A 12,267-nucleotide genomic window follows, 5' to 3' on the forward strand; every position below is an offset into this window, starting at 1 on the left:
TTCGTTTTCTGTGAAATAGAGGGCACCATGCTTTTTGTAAAAAATCAGCTGTCTGTCAAATTTAGTCTCAATTGAGTGGTTTTTCGAAATGTGTGCTGTTTACGCCTCTCACTTTGAGGCAAATTTTCTATGTTTGCATGTAAAAGAACCCAAATTAATTTGAAAGTCGAAGCAATTCGTTAGCAAGTGGATAAATCGCTATAAAAAGGTCGGTAACGTTGATGATTTTCCTGATCGCGGAAGTGCAAGCAAAGTCTCAAAAAAAAAAAACGGACGGAAAAAGATACTCGCACTGTTCTCGAAAGACCCCTCTTTGACTTTACGTGGAGTTGCTGTGAAATTCAAAGCAAAAGGTGTTGACATATCTTACAGAACGATTCCCAGACACTTGCTTGCCAAAAAAAAACTGAACTATCGCAGTACTTTGGAAAAACCAATGTTGAGTGCAAAACACGTTGAAAAACGAGTGGAATGGGCGAAGGAAAACTTGGACCGCGATTGGAGCAACGTAATTTTTTCTGATGAATTCTCCTTCTGGGCATTTCCGAGCATCAAACACGCCTGGACAACCTGCACCAGTGGGATGCTTTAACGGACTGTTAAACACCCCGTCAAGGTCCATGTTTGGGGGTGCTTCTCAAACAAAGGTTTCGGTACTTTGTTCTTAGTTACCGAGAATTTAAGTGCCGAAGAAATGAATTAAAAATATAAATAGGCTTTGTTACCATCTGCTAAGCAATGGTGGTATATCAAGAATAATGAAAGCTGGATCGTTCAAGAGGTCAACGATCGGAGTCGAGCGGGTAGCGAGTGGCAGGCGCAAAACGGAGTTGTCACTCTGGATTGGCCACCGGATGCAAATGCCATAGAAAATGTGTGGGCTCTAATGAAAATGCAGCTACGCTGACGCAAGTCATGTAATTTAGATTAACTTTCTCCACAAATTCGGAAAATTTGGAGTTGTTTCCAGTAGAATATTTCTGGATATACAGTGGAAAGTATGCCCCGACTGTGCCAGGCCATAATTGACAATGCAGGAGATTGGACTTGCTACTGAGGTATTTGCATTGAATACTGACAACCAAATTATCAATAAATTTGCGAATTTTCGAAAAATCAATTGTTGTTATTATTTAACAGTAGCACCGCTCTTATGAAACATACTGTAATAAATGTAAAAATTCAACTAGAGGATTTTCCCGTGAAAAAAAAAACAAATATAATTTTAGTTTCCAATAATCAAAATATTTTTTTTTTATTAAAAACATTCACAATCAACTTAAACATATATATATATATATATAATTTACTTGTATAAATACTATGACAATACAAAATCAGGAACAGATAATTCCAAAAAATCTACAAAAGCAAAAAAAAAAGAATATTTTCAATGTATGAACGCATGTTTGTATATGTAAAGTGTATATGTAATTACTTTTCAATTACGACTTTAAATACTACTCATAAAAAGATACCGACCAAATACAATGATAGATGCAATTTTACTTAATTTAATTACAAAAAAAGAAAAAAACAATATTACTATTTACAGGATATAAAAAATGAATCATACCGTATTCTCATATATTTCTGAGTCGCATACGTTTTCCATACAACACACCTTTTTCACTTAAATTCCTAGAAATTGCAGTTCTTTATGTAGTTATGCAGCAACTGCTTGCAATTACAACAGCAAATTTACTGTTTTTCTTAGTTTAGTTCAACGTTTCTCATAACTCGAATTCTTTGCGTGCTGCTTCACATACGCATACATACACACACACACGCCTACAGCGTTCACATGTTGAACAGGTGAGTGAACGAAAGCGTGAGAGCGCTTTGCTAGCTGCTTACAACACATGCAGATTCTCGCAGCTTTTCGACTTAGAGTCTCGCGCCCAGACGCGGCCCAACAGACCTTTCACTTTCAGGCTGGTTGATGTACGGGAGCCACGGTATTTGCGAGGACTGCAAGTGGAGAAATAGAAAGAGAGAGTTAGAGAATTAATATAATTTTTTTGCTGTTGATAATAAGATTATTATTATTTTATTATAATATTTGTGGCATGAAATAAATAACGTGCACACTGCATTATTTGCTTTACACTCCTGACACTACAAATGCAGGGACCGGCGGAGGATGGGTTTACTATATGTGGATTATGAACAATGACCGTGTTGCGGTTGCGTTAAGGAGTTAGGTGTGGTCAGAATTTTCAAAAAATTTGATTTTTTAGCATTTTCTTAAAGTATAATATCTTAAAAATATTTTGTGAAAATTTGAAGTGAATCCGACAAATACTTTTCGAGTTATTCAACAATTAACAAAGGGCGCTCGGGAGCTCCGGAGCGTTCGCAAAACATGAAATGCGTTTTTCTCAAAACAATGTTTTTTGAACTGGTAATCACTCTAACTTAAAAACCGCTTAGTAGATTTCAATAAAATTTATACTGCTTTAAAAAAAATAAAAAAACCGTGTCTGATCGAAGAATTTTTTGTTTTTTCAAAAATTTCGATTTTTTTTAACAATTAATTGTCGGTTTTTTTTTCGAAAATCTAAAAAATATTTTCTGAGGCCGTCATAGGTATTGTTAATTTTGAAAAAAAGCTCCGATTAGCCACAGGATTATCTATTAATAAAACTAATTTCTCTTGTCCGATTGATTTTAGACGAATCTCCAAGGACTTGTGATGATCACGGCAAGAGACTTCTGGAGATACGGGACCCATACAAACAGTGATAATTTTTACAATTATTCATTTTTTTGAAATTTTGCTAAAGTCAAGTCGAAACATGAAGTATTAATGCGCTGTTTTTATTTTTGTAAAATAAAGCAGATGACTAGCAAAAAAAAAAAAAAATGTTGAAAATCACCATTTTTTTTGGGCCTCTGATTACCCCTAACTCCATAACCGCTTTATGCTGCTAATGAAGTTCATCAGATTTTTAATTTCAAGGCCTGCTATATCAGCAGACGCAGTAAAGAAGTAAGAGCCAAGATGCCTAAATTAGTCCTTAGCCTATTAGCCTTAGTCGTGCGAGAGAAGGGCTGCAAAGGAGAAGGTGTTGACATGATACCACCTAATCCTTCATACAGCTGTTGCAAAAAGAACTCGCTGTAATTCCCAACACGCACACCTTGCGGCTAGTATCCTGTGAGAACGCCTACGAAATTCAGGAGCTGAGATTTTGTCAACCTCAGATCGCTCGAACGCCGCCGATCCACACGTGACTAGAAGGACTTCGTGGCCTTACAAGTTTTTGCGACCTTACCCAGCGCTCGCTGAGTTTACGCGAAGCCTATCTTTCCAAGAGTAAACCGCAGGTGGTCAAGGTGATCCCAATGCTCTACCTTCGCGAGAAAATCACCCTCACATGTCCTTTGTCTGGCCAGCTCATTTGCCTCACAGTTTCCCGCAATGTGACTGTGACTGTGACCAGAAGTCCAGATGAGTCTAATGTCAAAGAATTTGAATGCAATCGAAAGTGATGCCAGGCATTTCCTGACCAGTTTCGAATGCACCATAATTGACTCGAGTGCCCTAATTGCCGCTTGGCTATCAGCGTAAATATTTACTTTCTTGACAGTTCGTACGCATGTGAATATCCAATCAGCTGCTTCTTTTATTGCGGCTACCTTTGCTTGGAACACACTGCAGTGGTTCGATAACAGGAATTTAAGTCCGATGAAGAGCTCCTCGCAGACAACTCCTCTACCAACCTCTCCTTCGAATTTCGATCTATCCATGAACAGGTTCACCTTTACCAGACAGATTATGAGACCTTTCATCATCCTCCAGATAGAGTCGGTATACAGTATTTGGGGACAATCGGCACCACACCCGCTAAAAAAATCTTTGAGTTGCAAATAAGCTAATACCGCACAATGTCTCCAGCCACGGAGAGCAGGTACATGAATACTGTGAACTTTTTTTTCAAAGAGATATCTAGCACTTTGTGAAAAGCAAAAGTGATAAATATTGAATAGAATTTGGCAGCGTTTTACTCTGCTAGATTCTGAGCTCTAGATTGGTGATTTTAGTTTTCAGAAAATTTATAGTAATCTCTAATCGGCTGTGCTGAAGGCTTAAAGATCTAGTTGTAGTCCATATCATACCATATAGAGAAAGCTATGATCGAGGTGAACGGAAATTGTATATCCTTTTGAGTTTATATATAGGTATAATTGGCGCGTACACCCGTTTTGGGTGTTTGGCCGAGCTCCTCCTCCTATTTGTGGTGTGCGTCTTGATGTTGTTCCACAAATGAAGTGCATTTAAGTTTAGAGTGCAGAAAATTTTATTGGGCATGACAGATTTTACATAAACGCCAACTGGCTTTCGTAGGTGCCATACATCTGTGTCCATTTGTAGGACAATTTTTTTGCAAAAATATTTAATATCGCGTAACTAGTCAACATTCATAATATGAACTCAATGATTTTACTGAGTCTGTGTCGACTGTTGAGGTATTCAGGTGGATACCATTGACATATGGAATAAACTATAAACTACTACTAAGAATAAATTAAAAAAAATTTGATTAAAATCCATTTAATAGCCTTTGAGCAATTTACTAACAACAAAAACTCTTATCAATTCATTTATATAGATTTGTGTAGTATCCATTAATGGTTCAGAAATTCAATAACTGATAAATGTTATTTTAATTCCAGCCATTCAAATGCTAGCCATCAGTACGTAACATTTTTACATTTAAGGTCGTACTGCCATTTCTCAAGCATCACAAAATCGTATTCTGTTATTACGAATATCATAACAAATACATACAGGTGTGCACATTAGAGAGGGTTGATTTTTTGGTGGCTTATCTGAATGGCAAATGACAACTGTGCAAAACGACGCTCAAGGATATGCAAAAAATCAAAATTTCAAGAAAGTGGCTTTGTGAAAAAAAAAATCATAAAAGGTCCAAATTAAGGCAGACAAAATAAAAACTTTAAATCACTTTAATGTATTAGACACCTTGTTATTCCAGCTATTATATAGTAAAGAAAGAGCTACAGAGTTTTTGTTTTTTTTAATACTAGGCGGTTATCCTAGCTTTAATCGGCGACTTCTCAGATGGCTTTTTTGTGAGTAGATTTTTTATGACAGAAAAATATTCGAAGGTTTAGCATTTCATGCCCAGGGACGACCGCTTTTAGATAAAACTTTTTCTATCATTTGATGTTTCATGATTGGGGATTCGAACCTATATAAATTGTAATGCAAGTAAATCACAACTAACGGAGTAAAACGCAGCTAACTGAAATAAAGACTTTCTTTTACAGAGAGAGATAAATAAAACCCGAAAGTTTTTATTTATTCCTACAGTTCGATGAAAATTTGGTTTAGAATGATATATCTACTAAAACAATTTTCTTTTATTAAATTGGCGTGTACGTCTTCTGTTAAGTGTTTAGCTGTTCTACAAATGGGTTGCCCCAAACGATTTATACTTATATGGAAACCTTCTTCAAGGTCAGAACGCTGCAGAACTACAAAGTATTTTGTCAAAAGCTAGAACAAAGAACTGTCGAACTTTCTTCCGAAACTTGGAAAAAAAGACGCACGGTATTATCACAGGACACAATAAATGGAGTCAGTATATGATCACCATTTGAATCATTCAGGACCCAATGTGTCTGTCTTGCTTGGAGGAGGCAGATAACACTGAGTGTTTTCTTTGTGAGTGCCCTGCCTTTGTTAGAGCAAGGCTGCAAATTTTGGATTCCGATGTCATGAGAATGAGTAAAAAACGTTTTCTGAAACTGGGGGATATTTTAAGATTTACCAAAGAATATAGAAAGTACCCAGAGGTCTTACTACCTCTATTTCTGTATTATATATTATCCTATCTTTTTGCTTCTGTTACTTCTCTCCTTTTCTTCTTGACTATTTAGCTTTCCATTTCCCAGAGCTTTATACAATAGGCTTTTTAGCCTGAGTGTTGTAGCCATATGAATATCTCTCGGTGCTTCTTGATTCGACTTTTCAAATTTCAATTTCAACCTTTTTCATGACAGAAAGACACTCGAAGGTTTGCAATTGCCAGCGAAAGCGCAATTGTTATTACAATGGAAAGTGAACGAAAAAATTTTCGCAGATTGTTGAAGATTCTTTTGAAAATTGCTTTATTTGTTGGCTGGATCATAATAAGAAGTAAATTGAAAAAATTTGAAAAAAAATTACAATAATAATTTTGAGATTTTTTTAATGTTGGAAAAAATTTGTGTAGGGTTTTTAAATTGAAATATCTTCGTGCTTTTTTACAATGCGAGTTTTTTGGTTTGTTTTGCAATTTTTTAGAATAAAATATATTTTTTAGAATAAAATATACTTCTTAAGGAAAATTTGTTTAGAATTTTTTAGAATAAAATATATTTTTTAAAGAAAATTTGTTTAGAAAAATGTAAATCTTTTTTGTTCAAACAGTTTGGAAAAAATTATGTAAGGTTTTTAAATTGAAATATCTTCGTGCTTTTTCACAATGCGAGTTTTACAATTTCTTAAAATAAAATATATTTTTTAAAGAAAATTTGTTTAGAATTTTTTAGAATTTTTTTTTAAAGAAAATTGCAATTGCAAAAAAAATTTTTGCAATATTTTAGAATAAAATATACTTTTTAATGAAAATAGTTTTAGAAAAATGTAAATTGTTTTTGTTAAAAAATTTTTTGGAAAAATATTTTTTTTTCACATTAAAAAAAACGCCCTAAATCAGATTATTTCTTTGTTTTTTACATGCAAAATTTAGATTATGCTTACTAATTCCTTTGCTAAGGGATTTCATAATGGGATTTCCTTAACTTTTCGAAATCTATTCAAATATGCACAGCGTTCCAACGAAAAATCATTGCAAAATACTGCTTTACTGTTTACTACTGACTTCTTTTGTTGAATGTAAATTTCAACAATTTGGGAGCGCTCGCTTGGCGTGTACTGTTCCATGGTAAAAATCTGCTTGGACTGACGCTTGCAACGCGGAATGTCATTAAGCGATTTGACGTCCCTTTCAAAAGATCCAGGGTTGCCAGATGGGTCCGTCGAATATGGGCAACCCTGTATGAGGTTTGCACTTCGGCCTCATGGTCTTTTGTACCCTAACGTCGCTTTGCAAATTGATCGGAGCGTGACGATGTATATTAGTAAGCAGATACCCATTCGACAACGATGGCCGCGTTTTCAGTTTACATCTCATTTGTTAGTTAGTTTACTTCTCTATTGCTCAAGCCAAAAATAAAGCAATTTTTGACGAGTACCCGTAACTTTGATCATTTGACATGGGATCGCTCAATACTTTTCTCTCAATAGCCTTTACACTTATTAGGTATTCTCATATCCACTATGGGCAACGACCCCAATACTAACTCCAGCGGCCATTATTTTCAGAAAATTGTTTTTTTTTGCTCAACGATTAACGTATAACTTTTTCTGCCACACAAATTGACCCACCCTAATAGCTAAAAAGCTCTTTTGATTACTCTCACTCACCTGCTTTGTGCACTGCCGGGCGGTGTATTTACATCGGAAATGACATTATTCATTGGTCCCAGTGGAGTGTTGGGGTTAGTGCCACCAGTTAGACAGGCGCCGCTTAGCGGAGAGCAGGCACGACGCTTAGACTTGCGAATCGAACGTTTGCGGAATAGATCCCTGCAAAAGACACAAGAAGAAATGGTAGAAACACGTAAATAGGCGTGTAAAGAGTAAGCTGTAAAATTGAATTTTTCCCAATGCAGCAACACCAAAAAACAAACATTTTAGCCTACAAACAAAACAAATAAAGCGACAGCACAACAAAGATTGGTGGTGGCTGACAAAAACAAACAAACAAAAGAAGAAAAGAAAAAAAAAATTCAGCACATGTAGAATACGTCAGCAAAGAAGTAGTGTCGCCTTGTGTTTGTGGTTGTGGCTGTATGGCAGGAGGTTGAGTGCTATTCAAGGCATTCTCTACTGCTGATAGAATCAATGAATCGCAATCGCTTAACAATTGTGGCTGTAGGATCGGCTTAATTGCTTCCATGATTTTTCCATTTGCTTATTGCCTATTTTCGTTGATTACTCAATTTCTCTTAATGCACCTAAAGAGACTATTGTTTGTTGATTTCTTTTATATGGCCACTGTAGTCATTGCACTTAGGCAATTACTGGCGACTGTTGCTTTGTCCAAACTTTTTTTGTTTGTTTTTTGTTATTGTTGCAATCACCTTTGGCTTCGACAATTGTAATTAAAATTGATTTGAACAAAAATGCAGTAATGACTGAACTTTCCTTCAAGGCGTACGTGTGTGCGCCTGTTTGCCGCAAACTCACACACGCACACAAACACAGTTTATCATTTCTTCTTTTGCCCACACTCACACACTCACCTTGATTTTTCCGGATTTTCCAATTTCAAACGTATCTGTGACAACAAACCGACCAATAGCTCATCGACATTGTGATTAATGCCCACCGAGGTTTCAATGAATTTACAATCATAGGCAGTGGCCATGGCTTTGCCCTCTGTAATTAAATAACAAAAAATCATTGCAAAAATGTATGCGATAATTAAATCATTAAACTTAAAATAAGTCTGTTTAATAGTTTTTGTTTTTGTTTTTTATTTTGTTCATACATATCGCACGTTCGTGTATGTTTGTGTGTTTGTAGCGCAAATTTTATACTATAGCAGTTAAAGCAGTTTAATTTGATTATTTCAGTAACAGGTGGTCGCAAATGTCCACAAAAATTCAACAGCTCAATGCTGCTGTTCGTGACGCACAGCCTACTGTGCAACACATAAAATTTTAATAGCGAAAATGTAGGTTTTTTATATTTTTTGTTTGTTTAATGTGCCTACTAAGGTTCCATCTCGCTTTTATGCTTAATTTTCTCGCTCTAGGTCATTTATAACTGTAAATTTGGTTGCTATTTGTAAATGATGCGTACAACTGACGACTGACTTACTTTGCAATAAATGTTTATATTCAGGCGCCAATGTCAAAGTCACAAAACTTTTACTGTTGGATTTTATTTGATTCATTTGATTCAGTACAGTGGTTGGTGAGTGAAATAAAACGTGGCAAATTAGGAAAGAAGTAATTCCACTGGGCAATTAATGCTTAACAGTTTTATGTAGTCTACGCTTAACTACAACTCTGCATTGCTTTTAAATGAACAAATTCTCTTGAAATTGTTGTTATATCAAAGCATGTTAACTCACATTTCCTGGCCTAACAGAAAATGTTATGTTAACATTAGTAGCTGTAGGGGAAATGTAAGGAAGTTTTAAGGCACTTTCAGGCGCAGCCAGCTTCACAGCTATGCAAACAAGAGAGGATGGTAGAGTTTTTTTTACAGAAAAATATTTTTTTCCTTATTTCTAGCATAGATATATATTTTCTATAATAGCTAGAGTAAATACTCTTCTCGTTTGGAAATAACTCTGTTACATAAATAGTCTTTATAAGCCTTACATAAATACTTGTTAATACTCGTAAGCCTCAAACTCACAAAATACTACACATAAATATCTCTCTCAACCTTTTATGTCTAGCGTGGCTGTCGTGTATTTTCATAGCCTCAAATGCTCTATTCAGTGTCATAAAAAAGATTTTTATTTCGCAGAGGTTTAACGGGATATAATTGAAATACAAATGCCTTGACCTTTTCTTATTTCGGTTAAACTTTTTGAACATACAAATATAAAGATGCTTAAAACAGAGGAAGAACAAAATTGTCTTTGTGACATATTAGGATGATTCTCAAAATATTTTTGAAAAAAAGGTTAAGTTTCAAGCGCCGGTGTTGGTTTTGAATCAAATACAATTTTTTTAAGAAATTATTATCATTTATCTTTATTATGATAATATTGGTATGGCTCAATTACTAATAGCCGCCGCGGCCTCGGTGGCACACCTCCATCGGATGGTCCAAATTTTCGATGACACTGAGGCATAATTGAGGTTCGATGCCGTTAATGTGCCGAATTATCTCTTCCTTTAGCTCTTGAATTGTTGCTGGCTTATCGACGTACACATTTTCTTTCAAATAGCCCCAAAGAAAGAATTCCAACGGTGTCGTTGACGCTTAGACATTCAACATCGGCCAAAAATTAGTCCAAAAAAGTTATGACATGCAGTAAGATACTGGCATTATTCAGATCATTTCGATAAATAAACGATGATGGCTTGTTTAAAAAAAAAAACAAAAACAAAAACTGTGTTGGTGAAATAAGAAATACTCAACCCAATCTTCACAAATATTACTTCGTTGCCGCCTGAACAACGACTGATTGGACGAGTGTGTGAAGACGTGTGAAAAGAGCGGGCAGAGTTCTGTTGCCGAATCCCCGATGACGTGGCGAAGCGTTCGACCGGTCCCGGTTTACGTTATAGGAGACAAGTTAGGAAAAAAGATGTGTACGCCTTTGTCCTATTTTACACTAAAGTTTTCGCTAAGGATCGGAAGACCGGCATACGCTACTCCACATTTATTGGCAGTATATTGGTTTTTAGTGCCCTTTTCCACCTCAATATTTAAATTTAAGCTTTTCGGAAGTGATAAGCAACCATGTTTCCCTTAGTTTGAAGCTTCTGCGCTCACTGGTCGTCTCTTCATTGGAGCCATAATTTCAATTTGAAGTGAAGAAGTGGAGAAGAATTCATTACAGATTTGTTTGGTATAGAGAATATAATATAATATAATATAAATTGTTGTAGCCGGCTGCACGCACCAAAAAATGCGTCGTTACGTTGCTTGAACTGCAAGCGACAGCGCGGAACGAACTTCAAAGAGGCACAATCGGCCCTCGCGTTCGGCAACGTTCGACATCTGACTCTCTCTTGCTTGAGTGAGCATATATAAATTTACATATTTGTATTTGCATATGCCTTCTTCCTGTGTGCATGGTAAGTAACCATCTCTCTGTTGAGAATAGGAAAAAAATAAATAATTGGCGCGTACACTTCTGTTAGGTGTTTGGCGGAGCTCCTCCTCCTATTTGTGGTGTGCGTCTTGATGTTGTTCCACAAATGGAGGGACCTACAGTTTCAAGCCGACTCCGAACGGTAGATATTTTTATGAGGAGCTTTTTCATGGCAGAAATACACTCGGAGGTTTGCCATTGCCTGCCGAGAGGCGACCGCTATTACAAAAATGTTTTTATTGATTTTGCTTTCACCGAGATTCGAACCAACGACCTCTCTGTGAATTCCGAATGGTAATCACGCACCAACCCATTCGGCTACGGCGGCCGCCTTAAAAGAAAAGGAAGATGATAGGAAAAGTAGGAAATGAAAGGGAGTGTTTCGAGTGCAATGTTTCTTGAAAAAGTCAAATCGATGATGGTGCCTCTTTGTGTTGTTGACTTATTAACGTCTGATGCACAATCGAAATTGAACATATCTTTCATGAATTTGATAAATGTTTCGTAATTACAGCATTTCCTCGCATTACAGCATTTCGCTGAATATGTTGCTCGGCGTGATGTTGCCCATCTGCTTCCTCAGAGCACCTCTTTTCGCTGTCACTTCACTGTCACAACTAAAAAACGTGTCATTCAGCGTCAACGCTCGACGCTTCGCAATATATGCAATTGAGATCGACTACCTTACCCATGCGGTAGAGGTATCTCCGGAAGTATCCATGGCCCGAAAGTAACTAATTTAAGAAGTAATTAACTTCCCCAAAGTTACTTTGGACCCATTCACCTATTGATGGAATGAGAATGAGCCGTCCATCGGCTATTCGGTTCAGTGTGCCAGCGGCTTTGCCATCGCAGCATTTGGTTTCTCCGTTCTGCGTCGCTAGTTATGAGTACCACTTCTTGGAGAACCACGTATCCATTTATTCTCGAGCAATGAGGTCGATGGCTATAGAGGAGTTCATTATAGAAGAGGCCGACTGTATGCGTGCGTATTTAAATGAATATGTGGCAGTGTTATAAAAACGTTCATACCTACACACATACACATTGTCAGTCGGTTTTTAATGTGATTATAAAAAAGTTGATAGTCTCATATCCATATTCGTATATTTATGAAAAAATATCGTCATATGAATAATCCCCAAAACGCAGCTGTAATCACCAATGGGACATAATATAGAAAGGCGAACACACACATACATATATATGTACGTGTATGTAAATAGCTACATATGCGCATACTTCGGTGCATAAATTAGTCTGGAGAGCCATTTACATGACTTTGCTTCGACCTCATTAAATTGCTTAATTTGTGTGTTTTTGTTTTGACATTCAAATACAGGCG

General features: G+C 36.3%; 1 protein-coding gene across 2 annotated transcripts in view; it reads right to left on the minus strand.

The window, feature by feature from the left end:
• Nucleotides 1-1,801: 1,801 nt before the first annotated feature.
• LOC129243668 (uncharacterized) overlaps nucleotides 1,802-12,267 on the minus strand; it is a 160,709-nt gene continuing 150,243 nt past the window's right edge. For both annotated transcript variants that reach the window (XM_054880860.1, XM_054880861.1), the window contains 3 exons: nucleotides 8,383-8,518; nucleotides 7,502-7,663; nucleotides 1,802-1,971 (listed from right to left, as the gene is read on the minus strand). In XM_054880860.1, coding sequence (XP_054736835.1) covers nucleotides 1,854-1,971; nucleotides 7,502-7,663; nucleotides 8,383-8,518 — 416 coding nt within the window. In that variant the 3' untranslated portion in view covers nucleotides 1,802-1,853. The remainder of the gene's footprint in view (nucleotides 1,972-7,501; nucleotides 7,664-8,382; nucleotides 8,519-12,267) is intronic.

Source organism: Anastrepha obliqua, chromosome 4 (assembly GCF_027943255.1).
Source record: "Anastrepha obliqua isolate idAnaObli1 chromosome 4, idAnaObli1_1.0, whole genome shotgun sequence".
Lineage (NCBI taxonomy): Eukaryota > Metazoa > Arthropoda > Insecta > Diptera > Tephritidae > Anastrepha > Anastrepha obliqua.